Genomic DNA, 17,161 nt, shown 5'->3' with positions numbered 1-17,161 from the left:
CATATAACACAGTTTTAGAATATGTCCTTCACTCATGCCCATTTACAGTTAATCCCCATTCCCATCCTCAGCCCCAGGCAACCACTAATCTACTTTCTGTCTCCATAGGTTTGCCTTTTCTGGACACTTCATATAAATGGAATCATACAATATGCGATCTTTGTGTCTGGCTCTTTATGTTCAGCAGATATTCTTGAGGCTTATCCATGTTGTAGCATGTATCAGTACTTCATTCCTTTTTATTGTCAAATAGTATTCCATTCTATATATTTATCAGTTGATGGGCTTGGGGTTGTTTCCACTTTATAGCTATTAGGAATAATGCTGCTATGAACATTCGCATGCGTATCTTTGGACGTATATTTTCATTTCTTTTGGATAGATAACTAGGAATGGAATTGCTGGTAAATTTATGTTTAATTTTTTATGAAACTGCTGAACTATTTTTCAAAATGGCTGTAACATCTTATATCCCGACCAGCGGTGTGTGTGTATGTATGTATGAGGGTTCCTGTTTTTCCACATTTCCAATATTAGTTATTGTATGTGTTTTTGATGATAGTAATTCTCCTGTGGTTTTGTAGTGCCAGTTTCACAAGATTGCCCCCTCCCTACCTCCCTTTCTGACAAATAGGTGTATCTCCTAGGGCGATGGTTTCAGATACTTCTTGACCTTCTTACTGATTCATACTAAATAATTACATAAAAGACTAGTGATAAATTCTCAGTTTTGCCTTGTAATAGAGAATATAGCTTCCTAAGAGAAGAATACCCATATCCACATTCTTAGTGTGGGTAACTGGGAACCCAAGATAATAATTACAGGGTTGCTTGGTAAGCACTGAATCAAATAACTGGATGATCTTGAGGATGATTTTATTCAGGCTATGGAAACTCTGATGAATTATGTGTGTCTCACTGTAAAGTGGTCCTATTTGAGACTTCCCCAGATACTTTTCCTTGGGCAGGACTTGTTTAGATGTTGAATAATACTGGTCTTTGACCCATTTTCCTGGGATCTGTGTAGACCCTTATCGTTCTTGTTCATTCACTTAGAATGAAGAAAGCTTAGTTCTTAGGGTTACAGTTACACCCTAGTCACCCGAAACAGGAATTGGCTGTTTCTTGTGGCCTTTGATGGCAATATTTACAGACCATTTCTTAGTGTGTAGTGCTTCTGCAAAATAGAGACTTTCATCTCTTTTTCATTGATTTATTCTAATTTTGGTTTCCGAGGGTGACCATTTCCTCAACTTATCCTATCTGAGGGCCCTTTATCGTGGCCTCCTACAGACTGACCAGAGTCTCGATTTCATCATTCTTTACTTCTTTAGTCACATCTCTGTCTGCCTTTATAGTTTCAGACTGAAGAGTCCCAGTCTTCTACGTTTAAATTTTTGTCTTGATTATCGGCACACTCCCCTGTCTCTAGGGGGAGCCCTAATGGGGTCAAGGCCTGTGACCTAATTGGGTCATGGAGTCTGTGGATGAACTCTTCAGTGGGAAGAAAAGCAAACTTGAAAAGTTTTTGGTTTTACAGGAACGCCCTTTATGGATTATCTCTCTTGGCCCTTGTTTTCCTCTTTGGATTAGTTCATGCCATTCTTCTCGCCCATACAACTTGTAAGGTAGGCAGGCTTTGGACTGCCTTCTGTTTGGGAAGCTTCAGTAGTTCAAAATGGCACACAGGGGAAGAGAGATTTGGAATAGGTGACTTAGCTCAGGGCTGCTGTAGTCCTCAGGGAAAATTGATCTTTCCTTTCCATTCACCTTTTAATTGCCCAGGGTTATCTAGCCTAGGGTATGTGCATAGGGGATGATCAAGGAAACCTTTTTCCTTTTCATCTAGGCCTGAAGCTGGAGAGGCAAAAAATATCTCAGGTCTTATTTGTGGCCCAGCCCAGCACTGCAAGTAGGAGGCCATATGAAAATTTTAGCCTAGAGTCTGCCCAGTATTCAAGTCTGCACTTCATTGCTCTTACATTGCTCTTTGTCTAGTAGAAACTTCTTGGGAACCTCTGGGACCTTTGGGTATCTGGCATAGGATTTAGAATCTCCTCCCTGCAACCATTCCTCTTGATCTCCTCTCACTACATTTTTGTCTTGGCTTTCTCTGTCTTTGCTATGCCTTCCTCAAGGGATATACATGGAACTGTGCTAATGGCCCATGACCACAAACTAGTAAAATGAGGGAAGCGCTGCTAAGAGTCCAAAATAATTGATGTATTTTACTTATGGGAGAAACATTTATTCAGGTCTTATTTACACATTTTTAGAGATAATTCAAGTACAGAACAAAAGGAGAGAAATTGAGAGGAGGAGGAGATTGGGCAAATATGAAATTGTTCACAAGAACTGGGAGGTACCGCATTGGGGCAAGGGATGCTTTTTAGTCTGGACTAGAAACCTGGTTGTTACAATATGAAAACTGATGTTTATGGTAGTGACCCTTTGACATAAAGAAAAGGCTTGAAGACTCAGGCTTCAAGAGTAACCTAAAGCATACAATCAAAAATAGTTGTAAAAATGAAGAAAATGAGCACTTAATGAAGTTTCAATGAACCTTAGTCATCTGGAAGATTAAGTTTGTAGATGTGCTTGGTCCTCTATGCCAAGTAAATCAAGGATGATCATGCTGTAGTTTGTTTCTGATACCTCTTCTGCCCTTCTATTAGATTTTCTCAGTGTTAATAATAAATTACTCCTTCCTTCAGTCTTAACTTTGAACTCACGGCACTAAAAGGAAATGTCAGATTGCTTTTTCTAAAGCTCTAGTACATTCACCTGCATTGATATTCACTGGCCATTTCTCTACTCATAATGTTTTCCTTTCAGAGAGTGTCTAAGTGTGGAGAAGTCTTGCATGTTTGGTTTTGACAGAGATAGTTTTAGTTGCTGTTTAGCTGCTGACATCCACTGTTGGGAACCATGGTTTTCTACCTCTTTGGATATGTCCGAGTTTGAGGTTTCTGCTTCTTCCTTCCACCCCATTAGGTTATATGTTTGCTTTAATTTTGTAGAGGTTAGGCAGCAGCTTAAGGCTGTAGGGACACTGGATGCTAATCATGACATCTTAGCCTTTTTTGTGAGCCCAGAGGGTGTATTTAGGAGTGGGGTGTGGGATTCGATGTTAGCATAGGGAAAGTGGTCATTTTGAAATCAAGTGGTGTCTTTCTGTGGTTGAAGGCCATAATAACTGAAAAATTGTTTTCCAGGTTGGAGCCTGGGAGGCCGACTATTTGTTGTTCTGGTCTCCTTAAGTTTTGGGGGTTTTGAAGCCAAAAGCCCATTTGTGTGCCATTCATTTGCTCCCAGTTCATTTGATAGCTGGATAGAGATTTGTTACATCTAATCTTCTTCGTCACCAGGTTCTTGTTATAACTTCTAAAAGCAGGTTTTTAACATCAGAGAGTTTCTGTTAATAGCCTCTCAACACTTTTCCTACACCCTCATGCTCACTCTTTGTATAGGCTTTTCTCCCTGACGAATCATACCTGTGGCATTGGTATCTTGATTCTGTGTGCTTTCTCTTTAGTGCTACCTTGCCCTGGCCAAAGGAGGCTTATCTGATGACCACGTCCTCATCCTACCCATTGGGCACTACCAGTCAGTGGTGGAGCTTTCAGCTGAGGTGGTGGAAGAGGTGGAGAAGTACAAGGTGACACTGAGGCGGTTCTTCAAGAGTCAAGGGAAACGGTGTGTTCTGTTTGAGAGAAATTATAAGAGCCATCACCTCCAGCTACAGGTAGGTGGTCTCCACCCAGGAACTTGGAAGGACCCTATGAGGACGTGGATGTTGGCAAATATTTAAATGACATCTATTATTTATTATTGAATATTTAAATACAGGATTCCAATCTGAAATGAAATACTTAAAATTTTAATATTTAAATGTTTAATATTGAAAAATACCTACTACAAATTTTCATATTAATATTTGAATAGCGTTCATTTAAAAGGTTAAAGAGCCTCTGGTAATAAATCCAGAGATTCCACAGGGGAGTGCATGGTCCGTATGAGTGGGCCAACACAGTTAGTAAGTGCTTTGTTTAGAAAAGGAAGGGATAGTTGAGGAAGACTTCAGGAAACATTTGGGCCTTGTTAGGTAGAGTTGGAACAGAGTAGGTATTTGTGTGAGGCCCAGCATAAGTGAAGTCTTAAAGGTGAGAAATAGTCCCAGAGCTTTGATGGGGCTATCAGCTCAGAAATTTGGGGACTGTTTATGGATAATTCGTTTGTGGTTGTGGTGGTTTTCTTTCTGGCACATTTGTTAAATTTTCAAATGGGCCTGACGCTGCCACATATATTATATAGGAGCTGGCAAGGGCTTGATGACAGAGAGATCTCTCTCTAGCCTTTCCTGCATCAGGGATTGGCTCCCACATGTGGCAAGCTATCTCATAAGTTTAAGTCCTTACAGACAGGCTGACACAAGCCTGGCTGGCTTGAGGAAAATCTCTGCTGAGGGGTATTTGTCCACCCCTGTGATGGATTTGCTACTTCTCGGGGACTGTGCAGGAGGCACTTCTTCTCTGGAACCTGTACAAAGAGTTTCTCCTATCTACCCGCCTCACCCCCCCACCTCAGGTCATTCCTGTGCCACTCAGCCGCTGCACTACCGATGACATTAAAGATGCCTTCGTTACCCAGGCAGAGCAACAACAGATAGAACTGTTGGAAATCCCAGAACACTCTGACATCAAGCAGGTAAAACAGGAGGGGAAGGACGTTCCGGGAGTAGTAAAAATGCGGTTTCTGATATGTTGAGCCTGAGGTACTATCAAGGCATTCCAAACATGTTCAATAGGCAGGTAGACAGTTTGGACCTAGGGCATGGGATGCTGATTAGACTGGTGATGAGGATGGCACTAAAGCAATGCCTTAGTCATTCCTGGGAAGAGCAAAAAATTAGATCTTTCCTAAGGCAGGAACTTCGAAGTTCCACTGGGAGGATCTTTGTAATATCTTTGCAAAACTCTGTTCCACTAAGTACCTTGGGGTCTGTACTGTTCACATCCTTTTTTTTTCTTGGACTTCTGGACTGAATTTGTTGCCAAATTAAAGCTTAAAAGAGATGAGCTAGGTTTCACATTTTTAAAGTACTATGATATGTACTCATACAACTCTGTTCACTCTAGATTGCACAGCCAGGAGCAGCATATTTTTATGTTGAACTTGACACAGGAGAGAAGCTTTTCCATAGAATTAAAAAGAATTTTCCTTTGCAGTTTGGAAGGTTTGTATACTTTTCCTTATTTTAAATGTATTTTCCCGAGATCTGTTATGAACAGATTAGTGGGCTGCATAGACAGTTGAATAAAAAGCCAAATAGGAAACAATCCTTGCCCCAAGGAACCTTGTCTTAGGGCAAGTCACATATTTGCTTACGCGGCAGTAATGTAGTGCAGAATGTGAAAAGTACCGTAACAAAGTTCTGAGGAACAGTGGACTTTAGAAATTCAGAAAAGGGAGAGTTATTTCTATTTTGTGAAAGGCTTTAAGAAAAGGTTGACACTGAGCCTGAGAGATTTAGAGGGCAAATGTCGGGGTGTGGGCCTTCTAGCCCAAAGGACTGAAGTGCTACCATTAACTGAGCATATGTACTGTGCCAAGAGCTTTATACGCATTGCCTCATTTAATCTTCCCAATTCTGTAAGGTAGGTACTGTCATCCCACTTTACCAAAATGGAAAATGAGGCTCTAGAGCTGTATCCGTAGAACTTGCCGTGATGGAAATGCTTTATATCTGCACTGTCCTATACAGTAATCACTAGCCACATGTGGCTACTGAGGAACTAAATTTTTAACTTGATTTTAATTAGGATTAAAATTTAAATTGCTATACCTGGCTAGTGATTCCTGTAAGTGGACAATATGGCTCTAGAGGGATTAGGTAGCTTGCCCCTGAGCACATATGGTAGGTTCGAACCCAGGTACGTTGATCTCCTAAACATGAGATTTTAACCTCCTTATTCTGTAGTGTCCTAAGGCCTAGATGAGGCTTCATTTATGTTCCTCATATCAGACAGAACATGACTGTGAAACCATGTAGGGAGTGGCATCAACTAGGCTGACAGAAGACAGAAAGTTGCTGGCTAGAAAGAATAGAGTATGGAGAGCAAAAAATGTGAAGATAGAGTATGGAGAAGCAAAAAGATGTGCAGAACAGGTTATGTGATGCTATTGTCTGATGTGTAGTTGTTTCCTTCCCTAGTCCAAACTGAGCTTTAGGGTGCCTGCGTGGCTCAGTTGGTTAAATGTCTGACCGTTGATTTGGGCCTAAGACATGATCTCATGGTCATGAGATCGAGCCCTGTGTAGGGTTCTTTGCTGGGTGTGGAACCTGCTTGAGGCTCTCTCCCTGTGCTCCTCCACCACTCTCTCTCTCTTAAAAAAAAAAAAAAAAAAAAGAATTGAGCTTTGAGTCAACTTTGAACCCTTCTTGGACTAACTTGGGAAGCCTCCAAGAGACTGCTACCATTGGGTAAGTCCAGGAAATTCAGTTATCTACATTTTCAAAAAGATACTGATAAGTGAGAGTAGGTATGATTAGGGACTTCAAACATCTGACATTATCTTTTGTTGTTGCCTTAGCAACAGATGCAGATGTGGACACTGATGCCATAGGCACATAATTGCAGATACACACTGGCACCTAAGCCCGCAAGAGAGATTCTCTGAATGATTTTGTGCTCATGTTAGTTTGTTGTATTTTCAACATTGACTATTTTTCAAAATACCAGTGTACAGTTATATAGCATTTTGTAGTTAACAAAGTACTTGAAAAGACATTTTTCTCCCCGCTGTATAAGAGAGGTGATTCTGTCTTCATTTTATAGGTGAAAAGTAGGCTCAAGCTTGCCCAGGGACCTAGAACTTGAGCACAGATCCTGTAACTTTTAGAAAACTCGTGATTTATTTTGGCTGTCCTGAGCCAAAGGTGGACACTTGACTAAGCCACTCAGATGCCCCTAAAGATTTTATTTGTTGGGCGGGGGGGGGGGGGGCACCTGGGCGACTCAGTTGATTAAGCATCCGATTCTTGATTTCAGCGCAGGTCATGATCTCATGGTTCATGAGTTCGAGCCCTCTGTCAGGCTCTCTGCTATTGGCACAGAGGCCACTTCGGATCCTGTCTCCCTCTCTCTCTGCCTCTTCCCCACTCACACTCTCTCTCCCTCTCAAAAATAAATAAACAATTTAAAAAATCATATCTACTGAATTACGTTTTAAAAAAAAAGATTTTATTATTTTAAGTAATCTCTACATCCAGTGTGGGCTCAAACTCACAACCCTGAGACCAAGTATTATATACTCTACCGACTGAACTAGACTAGCCAGGTGCCCCAAATAGAGTTATTTCTAATATATCAAAATGAGTAAAAATAAATAAAAATGTAGAGCAGTGACAATTAGAAGGTAGCCTGTATGTGAGTGTATGTGTTAGTATGTAGTTATTCCTTAGCCTTGAGAGCCAAGATAAGTTGTTGTTGACATTGAGCCTGTGCTGTTGTGCCTATATATGCCTGAGTCCTCTAGGAGAGGCAGAAAGTCAGTGAGACAGGATACTAGGCCTGATCTGCACCATGCCCTCAGCAAACTCATGTTCTAATTGGGATGACAAAACTAGAGTTTAAGACAAGATATATTCATAACTTGTTTGGTGCCTGGATTGTGTTATCTCCATACCTCACAAAACTTTATTGTGCATTTCATAGGTGAGGAAATCAAGACTCAGCAATGAAGTAATCCGTTCAAGTCAGAGACAGCAAGTGGTTGAGCTAGGAATGGAATTAAGCCTCTGATGTTCCTGACACCAGGGCCTGTCTTCTTTGTACTGTGTCAGTATTGCTACTCTAAGTACGAATAATGTAGTTCCAAATTGTTGAAGAGAGAGAGAAATAAATAGGGTTTGAAGGTTTAGGAAGGAGGTAGGACCTGAGCTGGTCACTTAAAATGAGTATTATTTTGATAGAATAGCAGGGATGGCGCTCAGGGCAAGAGAAATGGTCTGAACAAAGAAGAATTTGCATACCTTCTTTGGGTAATGCTGAGGAGAGCTCTCTAGCTGGAGAGAATTAGAGAGAGGAGGGCTTCTGGCTAATACTGTCCATTTTTACTTATTTCTGCAGGGAGGTACTGGCCAGCGAAGCCATCCTTAATATTCCTGACAAGTCTGACTGGAGGCAATGTCAGGTCAGCAAGGAAGAGGAGGAGATGCTGGCTCGCCGCTTCCGGAAAGACTTTGAGCCTTTTGACTTTACTCTGGATGACTAAGCAAAGGGAAAAGGCACTTTATGAACTTGACAGGAAGTAGTAGTAGCCTGTTTTTAAAAGAACTTACAGTCTCCCATGGGGACTGTTTCTCTGCCTCTTTTTTGTGCATTCCCATGGAACCTACCTGCAGCAAGAGGCCTAAGATTGAATATTTTTTTGAAAATATTTCTAGGATGAAAATCCTGTGTTAAAATAAGCACGTCTGTCTTCCTGCTCCAAGTACAGCTTGTGTTAATCAGCATTTTCAAAACCATTTAAACTATCAAATAAAATCCAAATGCTTTTCCACAATGGGAATCATCTTATGTTCATATTACCTATACCACTGAGATGAAGGGGTGTGTGTGTGTGTGTGTGTGTGTGTGTGTGTGTATAATATGGTCTGGGGCTTTAGGCCAGCTGTTATCCCGGGATCTAACAGGTGGCTTCTCCCTGAACAGTCAAGGGTGAAGAAGGACCCAAAGCCTTTGCCATTTTTGTCTTAAAACATTCATCTTATTGATATAAAAGAGCTCTTTCAGCCCTTTAGCAAATACTGAACTCCTATGTGCCAGGCATTTTTCTAGGTTCCAGGAGTATGGTCATGTCCCAACATGGTCCCTGTTATCCCAGAGTTTACAGTCTAATTGGGAAGAGAAGGGACAGATTTTAAGAAAAGAAGTTCTGCTTCTTTGGATGTGTTGAGTCATAGTATGTTGTCAGGCAGTTCTAAATGCATGGAGACCTGGGTTGGTGATAGTGCTTGGGGATCATCAGGGCATAGGCCGTAGCTGAAATGATGACAATGATGAAAATAAGGGTGAGTACAGTCCTAAGATGAAGACGACTCCTAAAACGTATCCATGTTTAGGGGGTCCTTGGAAATAGAGTGATCCACAAGTACATGGAGAAGAGAGAGGGAAGGATCACAGGGGAATGCTAGCTCTTGGAAGCCAAAAGAAAGATAATTGTTCCTTTATATTGGGACATTTATGGCCCAGACAGTGTTAATCCTCAGAAAATGTCTCTAAGGTAAGTATTGTTACCTCCATTTTACACATGAAAAAACAGACTCTCAGAGTTGGAAGATCATGAAGCCTGATGCTAACCATCCCAGGATTTAAAAACAAACTATGCAGCATCCCTGAGAATGGGGATGTTCAAAGAGTGAACTATGAGAAACAACCTGGTTCCTGAAAATATGGCTACTTTAGGGTCAGCCACTCATCAGTATCCTCAGGTCCTCAGCATCCCTCCCTAGCTTTTCCAAGCGAGTGTTCCAAGAATTTGGCCCCACCAGTGGAGATCAGACACACTCCCATGCCAGCTTGCAGTACACCTAGCAGACAAAGGGCTTTACACTGTTAGGGGCAATTGGTACTACAATTTTCTGTGCAGTCTGCCCAACTCCATGTTTGGGAGGTACCATTTGCCATCACTTCCACATCTGATACTCCAGCTCCATGGCAACTAAGTACATGTGGGCCCCCAGAATCTGCCACCACACGTAAACAGCATGACATGGTTTGTGCCATGCAGTGCTTGACATTCGGGTTGCACTATTCAGGGATTCTGAATCAGTAGACGCATGTACTCTGCCAGAAGCCAATTCAATGCTTTCAGAGCAGCCAGCAACACTGGTGTGGTGTACATGCTGTATCCACCTTTATGCATCTCAGGATATGACCGACCTCTGTTGTGACACAATTGTGGGTCACAAAATGTTAATTGGAGTTTAAGTACTGAGATCACCACACGTGGGGCTGTGCAAACCATGGTCCAAGCGCACATGATCTCAAAGGGGTTCAAATGACCACCTAACGCAACTGATAACAGTTCTCTTCAGAGAACTGGACTCCACCCTGATTGTTATACTTGGAGTGACCGACTAGATCCCCAAGTTCTGTGAGGCTGAGGCATATGACCGACTCAGTGAAGATGGAAAGCTGGTTCTTCTATGCTACAGCTATCCACCACTGGGAAGCACTTCTTGTTCCACCAGCAGCATTCCTGAGGCTTGCCTCTGAAGCCCTGCATCACACATCAAAAACAATCCCGCAATGAGCAACTACCGCGCTGGCAAACCCATAAATGGAAGACTGCTTGACTGCAAGTGCTGTGAGGAATTTAGGGGAAAGCTCCGGAAATCAGGAGTTACATTCTTTACTCAACAACAGCGTCACATCCTTGTCTTTAGTGATTTCCTGGAACAGGTGTACAAAGAGCTGAGCCTGACTTGTCTATGGCAGATGATCAGTCATTAAAAAATAAAAGGACTATAAAACTTAATGCATCAGTGGGCCTACTAGTGCAGGATTCTTTCTAGTTTTTCGGATTCCGCAACATTTGAATCATTGGTGGTTTTTGCCAACGCCAGTTCAGCGGGTGGTGGTTGGAGGATAGATGGCAGAGGTTTGAAGAAAGGTAAAATGTACACGGGGTGGAGACGATGTGAAATTTAGAAAATTACTTGAAAGGATTGGACAGCTTATGGTTTTGAAGACTCGAATAACAAGTGGGTTCTCTCAGCCAGGAAAATGCCCAGAGGGCTTAACGGATTGAAGCCGACCTCCCACACTCCCTCTCTGGTCGCTAGCTGGCCCGCCTCCGGGAGAAGCCGGGGTAGAGCTTTTCCTGTGGCCGTTACCGGAAGTGACGCATACTTCTCGCGAGAAGAGAGACGCGCGAGCCTCGGCGGCCCGGAACCGGCCTCGGAACAGCGGCGGAACCTGAGGTCGCTTGCCCTCCCGCCCCATGGAGCGGCCCCCAGGGCTGCGGCCGGGTGCGGGCGGGCCCTGGGAGATGCGCGAGCGGCTGGGCACCGGCGGCTTCGGGAATGTCTGCCTGTACCAGCATCGGGTGAGGTGGGGCGCGAGAGGGAGCGGCGGTGGGTGTTTGTCAGAGCGTCTTTGGGACACAGTGACACTCAGTACATGAGGGATTGTCGGTGAGCCTTTGGACAGCACTGTGGTCCGGTGAGCCTGTGTGAGTGAGTGTGTGATACTGTGCTTGCGAGTCTGGTGACTGAGTCCGAGGTTGTATCCGAGGTCCTGGGTCAGTGTGTGTGAGATAGAGCTCTGAGGGGGAACTTTTGGTACGGATGTCAAGATGTGAGAAATTGTTTACCGGGTGTGACGGTGCGTATGTGTGTCTCTGAATGTAGAGTGCCGGGGTGTGCGAGGCAGATGCACATAAGGCTTTGTATTGTGAGCACGAATGGGTGAGGAAGGGGGCTGTCTGTTGGAATGTGCGTGTTCATGCGTGTGCTTGGAGGCTACTTGATATCTGTAGGGGTTTGGAGTAGACAAGGAAGGTTTCATGGTGGGTCCCCAGTTAAGCTTTTGGAAGCATCGGGTAGGCTTCAGATTTGGGGATGCCTTCTGGGTAGGGAACAGTGTGAGGATCAGCTGGTGAAATGATCGTGGCTTCCTAAGGGAAGGAAGTAGATTGGGTGTGAGGTGCTCTAGTGGGTGGAAGACAGGTAACATCAGACTAAGAATTTTGCTTTGATTTAGTTGTAAATGTTTAACCATTGTAGCAGGAGTTAATAATCATGTTTGAGCTATGCATCTTTCGACATACCTATAAAAGCTATGAACCCTTTCCCCAGAAAAATGAGCAATTGCACATCCCCACCACCTAACGCATTGCCCTTTGAGGAGGGTCATGCTCTTCTGAATAACGTATAAACCTTTTAGAGATATAGACCCTTGACTAATAATCCTTGCAGGATAGCCTTTGTTTTGTCATCTGTAAAATGGTTATAATAATTATGTACATCATGGGTCTGAGAGTTAAATAAGATAATGTTTGTAAAACTAAGTACAGAACCTGGCCTAAGATAAGCCCTCAAATGTTAGCTCCTGCTGCTGCTGTGTTGTTACTATTATCATCATCTTAACCATTATTGATGGACCTTAAAAAAGGAAATGTCCAGATAAAAGTGGTGTTCCTGGAAGTGTTTGTTTGTAAAAGGTAAATCTGAGTGAAAAACATGGGACAGGATGAGCAATGAAAATATTATTAAAATGTTTGCAATCGGCCTGTGAATAGAGACTTGAATTCAAGATTTGCTGTCTTAAGGAGTGGGGGGGGGGCGGAGATGGGAGTATCTGGGAGGAATAGACATGCTTGTGGGGCACAGTGGCAAATGTCACTGATAGAACTGAGGAAGTTTTGTGAAGCAGCTTTCTAGATTGAGCATAGGAGGTAATCTTGGAGAGAGGGAGAATGGGAGGTGGAGGACTAAGGCATTAAGCACTTTGACAGCAAGATAAGCAGTAAATTTAATAATTTTCACCGTCAGAGAAGACATAAGGCTTCTCTCTCCAAGAGAGAAGGGGGAGCCAAGTACTTCCAGTGGAATGTTGCCTGTGGCCTTGTTATCTAAGCCTGGTCATAAGAAAAGAAAAAATATATGCTTATTAGCATGCTTTTGTGACTGCTTTTCTTGGTCCCTGACTGGGGATAGATCAACACAGCACTTTTTTAACAAAGTTGTGGTAAAGTATATAATGTAAAATTTACCGTTTTTAGCTATTTTTCAGTGTACAGTTCAGTGGCATTAAGTACATTCACGTTGGTGTGCAACCATCGCCACCATCCATTTCCAGAACTTTTTCATCTTACCAAACTGAAACTCTGTACCCATTAAACAATACCTCCCCATTTCCTCCTTCCCCTGCCAGCTAGCAATCACCTTTCTACTTTCTGTCTCTATGGAATTCACTACTTTTTTTTTAAGTTTATTTATTTATTTTGAGAGAGAGAGAGAGCGCGCGCGCGCGCGAGCACAAGAGCAAGCAGGGGAGGGGCAGAGAGAAAGGGAGATAGAGAGGATCCCAAGCAGTCTCTGCGCTCCCAGCACAGAGCCCGACATGCGGCTTGAACTCACGAACCATGAGATCATGACCTGAGCTGAAACCAAGAGTCGGACGCTTAACCAACTGAGCCACCCAGGTGCCCTAGAATTCATTACTTTCTAAATGGAAGAGATTTGGGTTCTTCTAGAATCTTAGAAATCTCTCAGGAACTTTCCACGTGTCTAGACTGGCCCTTCCCCCAAACTGGGACATTTGATGCCTGGGCCTATAGTGAAAAGAGAAGAAATACTCTGTGCTAACAGCATCATTACTTTTCCAAGCCAGACTTAGAATTGGCCCATAACAAATTTCAAGATCCTTGGGTTTTAGTAGAAGCCACATCTCAGTATTTTATCTACATCACTTAAATCACAATGAGGGAGAGAAAAGGATATGAGATGGTTTATTTATCTGATTATTATGCTGGGTGCTGATGGTACCCAGGTCAACAAAAGTAGTATTTGCTGCCCTTAAGTAGATTTCAAGTGTAGTGAGAGGGGCAAATACAGAAACACTCAAGTACAATGTGGTAACCTATATAACAAAGGTATTTATAAAGTTATATGGAAACATGACAAAAATAACCAAAGAATTCTTCCTAGGGAACAGAGTAGCACTTCTCAAAGTATATTTGGAAAAACTAATCCTGTGAAATGCTTTGAAAAAAGGATACTGTGGTCAAATACATTGGGTAAATGCTGCATGTACTATTGTTTCATTTGGAGAATCATAATCCACATTAGCATCTTAAAAGCTCTGAGAAATACTTTACAAACTAATTTAACTTTGTATTTGCCAATTTTTTATTGTGGTAAAATAGAAATAACGTTTACCATTTTTGCCATTTTTAAATGTACAGTTCTGTGGCATTACGTACATTCGCATTGTTATGCAACAGTCGCCACTGTCTCTGGAATATTCCCATTTTTAAGGGCTTAATGTTGTTCATGGTTGTGCTGCATTGTCTCCATGGTGGTAAAAGCTTACATGGGACCCAGCTAGAGCCAGGTGCCTGCTCAAAACAAAAGAAAGATTGAAGGGAGTGAGGACTGCAGTTAGGCTAGATTGTAGTGTGTCCCAATTCCTTTCTTCTTTCTCTGTACATGGACTGTTTTATCTCTAGCTTGTTCCCCTCACCATCCCTCTGCTCCCATTTAGAATATTCCATACAGCCTATATCTTGCTTCCTCATCCATATACTATATTTTTTTTCCTCCTGTTTGGTCCTGACGGCTATTCCTGGGCTGCATTTTTACTGTTGCCAGAATGTGATGAGGTCTGGCTGTTCCCTGTAATGTGCATCAGGTTGGACTTAATTTCAGTCAGAATTGGCTAAATGACTAGGCCAAGGCAAGAGCTATTAGGTTCATTTTATAGTTATAGAAACAGAAGTATAACCATTGTTAGTATTTTTTAAATATCATTTGAAATGTAAAGATTAGGAACAAATTTTGGAGTTGTTGTTGTTGTTGTTGTTAGCTTTGGTCATATTAAAACTATTTCTTGCTGGTAGGGCCAGGTGGCCCTGAATTATCCATTTCATTCCAGTTATGCTGAAGGCTGGGGCCCTTGTTAGCTATTTTGACTAAGCCCAAAAAGGAGTTTGTTGGGGAGACAAGTCTTTGTAATTTTCTAGCTGTATATAGGAGACAGTGTTCTAAAGAGAGAGACCTGTAATGGGATCAGCCTCAGTCACTTCGCTTGTGTGCTTTGATGTGTTTGAAATTTGATTGATTTTTTTCTTCTCAAGCCAACTTAAGACCTCAGAGTCTCACTTTTCATAACTTGTAACTTTTCTGAGTATTTCTAAACAAAAATTGTTAGTTCCCTAAGTACCTTGGTGACAGGTGTGACTTTTTCTTAAATCGCTGAAAAAAGTGAAAGAGGTTTGAGTTCACTCTATAAAGAAGTGTTCATTTAATTCTTATTAAAATCTTCAACTCTAAATATGTTCATACAAGAGGACTTTTCTTTTTTTTCCTCTGAGAGAAAAAATGTATTTGTCTGTCTGATATTCTTGGGCATTTGACCTGTTAGGATTTTCTCTCCTGTATTTTTAAAAAAATTTTTTATTATGTTTTTAATTTTAATTTCAGTATAGTTAACATACAGTGTTATGTTAGTTTCAGGTGTACATTATAGTGATTCAACAATTCTGTACATTATTCAGTGCTTATTATGATGTGTACTCTTTAATCCCCATCATCTATTCCACCCATCCCTCCACCCACCTCCCCTTCTAGTAACCACGAATTTGTTCTCTATAGTTGAGAGTATGTTTCTTGGTTTGTCTTTCTTTGCTTGTTTTGTTTCTTAAATTCCATATAGGAGTGAAGTCATATGGTATGTGCCTTTCTCTGACTGACATTTCATTTAGCATTATATTCTCTAGCTCCATCCATGTTGTTGAAAATGGCCAGATTTCATTCCTTTTTTTATGACTAATATTCCATTGTATACCACATCTTCCTTATCCATTTACCTATTGATGGACATTTGAGCTGCTTCCATAATTTGGCTATTGTAAATAGTGCTGTAGTAAACATAGGGGTGCCTGTATCCCTTTGAATTAGTGTTTTTGTATTTTTGGGGTAAATACCCAGTAGTGGAATTACTTCTTCGTAGGGTAGTTCTGTTGACTTTTTGAGGTACCTCTATACTATTTTCCACAGTGGTTGCACGAGTTTGCATTACCACCAACAGTGCACGGGGTTTTTCTTCATCTGCTTGCCAATACTTGTTGTTTCTTGTGTTTTTTATTTTAGCCATCCTGACAGGTGTGAGATGATATCTCATTGTAGTTTTGATTTGCATTTCCCTGATGATGAGTGATGTTGAGCACCTTTTCACATATCTATTGGCCATCTGTGTGTCTTCTTTGGGGAACTGTCTAATCATGTCTTCTGCTTATTTTTTTGGGGGGGGGGGCTCCTCCTCTGCTTATTTTTTAATTGGATTATTTGTCTTTTGTGTGTTCAAGTATATCAGTTTTTACATGTTTTGGATACTAACCATTTATCAGATATGTCACTTACAAATATCTTCTCCCATTCAATAGGTTACCTTTTAGTTTTGTTGTTTCCTTTGCTGTGCAGAAGCTTTTAATTTTGATACAGTCCTAATAGTTTTTTCTTTGATTTCCCTTTCCTCGGGAGACATCAAGAAAAATGTTTCTGTGGCTGATGTCAGAGAAAGTACTGCCTGTGTTCTCTTTCAGGATTTTTATGGTTTCAGGTCTCACATTTATGTCTAATCCATTTTGAATTTATTTTTGTTTATGGTGTAAGAAAGTGGTCCAGTTTCATTCTTTTGTAACTGCCCAGTTTTCCTAACACCATTTGTTGAAGAGACTTATCTTTTTCCCAATGCATATTCTTGCCTCCTTTGTCGTAGATTAATTGAGCATATAATCGTGGGTTTATTTCTGGGATCTTGTTCCATTGATCTATGTATGTATCCATGTATCTATTTTTGTGCCAATACCATTCTGTTTTGGTTACTGCAGCTTTGACTATAACTTGAAATCTGAAATCATGATACCTCCAATTTTATTTTCATTTTTCAAGATTGCTTTGACTATTCAAAGTCTTTTGTGGTTCCATACAAGTTTTAGGATTATTTGTTCTAGTTCTATGAAAATGCTGTTGGTATTTTGATAGGGATTGCATTAAGTCTGTAGATTTCTTTGTGTAGTATAGACAATTTAACAATATTTGTTCTTCCAGTGCATGGGCATGGAATGACTTTTGATTTCTTTGTGTTGTCTTTAATTTCTTTCATCAATGTTTTATAGTTTTCAGAGTACAGGTCTTTCACCTCTTTGGTTAAGTTTATTCCTAGGTATTTTATTATTTTTGGTGCATTTGTAAACGGGATTGTTTTCTTTCTAAAAAAATTTTTTTTAATGTTTTTATTTTTGAGAGAGAGGTAGAGCACGAGTGGGGGAGGGACAGAGAGAGAGGGAGACACAGAATCTGAAGCAGGCTCTAGGCTCTGAGCTGTCAGCACAGAGCCCAATTTGGGGCTCAAACCCATGAACCATG

At 41.4% G+C, this 17,161-nt stretch overlaps 2 protein-coding genes and 1 non-coding gene across 10 annotated transcripts in view; all 3 read left to right on the top strand.

Annotated features, from left to right (window-relative positions):
* The window catches only part of CWF19L1 (CWF19 like cell cycle control factor 1), a 32,042-nt gene extending 23,474 nt beyond the window's left edge, over positions 1-8,568 (top strand). For all 4 annotated transcript variants that reach the window (XM_007080166.3, XM_015536691.2, XM_042960616.1 and 1 more), the window contains 4 exons: positions 3,536-3,745; positions 4,588-4,707; positions 5,139-5,236; positions 8,133-8,568. In XM_007080166.3, coding sequence (XP_007080228.1) covers positions 3,536-3,745; positions 4,588-4,707; positions 5,139-5,236; positions 8,133-8,277 — 573 coding nt within the window. In that variant the 3' untranslated portion in view covers positions 8,278-8,568. The remainder of the gene's footprint in view (positions 1-3,535; positions 3,746-4,587; positions 4,708-5,138; positions 5,237-8,132) is intronic.
* Positions 4,240-4,387, top strand: LOC122232251. Its single transcript, XR_006209589.1, has one exon. It is a non-coding gene; the product is annotated as a small nucleolar RNA SNORA12 (small nucleolar RNA).
* A 2,373-nt stretch (positions 8,569-10,941) lies between the features above and the next one.
* The window catches only part of CHUK (component of inhibitor of nuclear factor kappa B kinase complex), a 40,527-nt gene continuing 34,307 nt past the window's right edge, over positions 10,942-17,161 (top strand). For 3 of the 5 annotated variants that reach the window (XR_006209396.1, XR_006209395.1, XM_042961112.1), the window contains exon 1: positions 10,942-11,115. Coding sequence is in view for 3 of the 5 variants with exons in the window: in XM_042961112.1 (XP_042817046.1) it covers positions 11,011-11,115 (105 nt within the window). In the remaining 2 variants the exon portion in view is untranslated. The remainder of the gene's footprint in view (positions 11,116-17,161) is intronic. The other 2 variants (XM_042961111.1, XM_042961113.1) reach the window with 2 other exon arrangements.

This window comes from Panthera tigris, chromosome D2, assembly GCF_018350195.1.
Source record: "Panthera tigris isolate Pti1 chromosome D2, P.tigris_Pti1_mat1.1, whole genome shotgun sequence".
Lineage (NCBI taxonomy): Eukaryota > Metazoa > Chordata > Mammalia > Carnivora > Felidae > Panthera > Panthera tigris.
The sequence above is the reverse complement of the archived record's forward strand: the minus strand, read 5'-3'. Positions and strand labels throughout refer to the sequence as shown.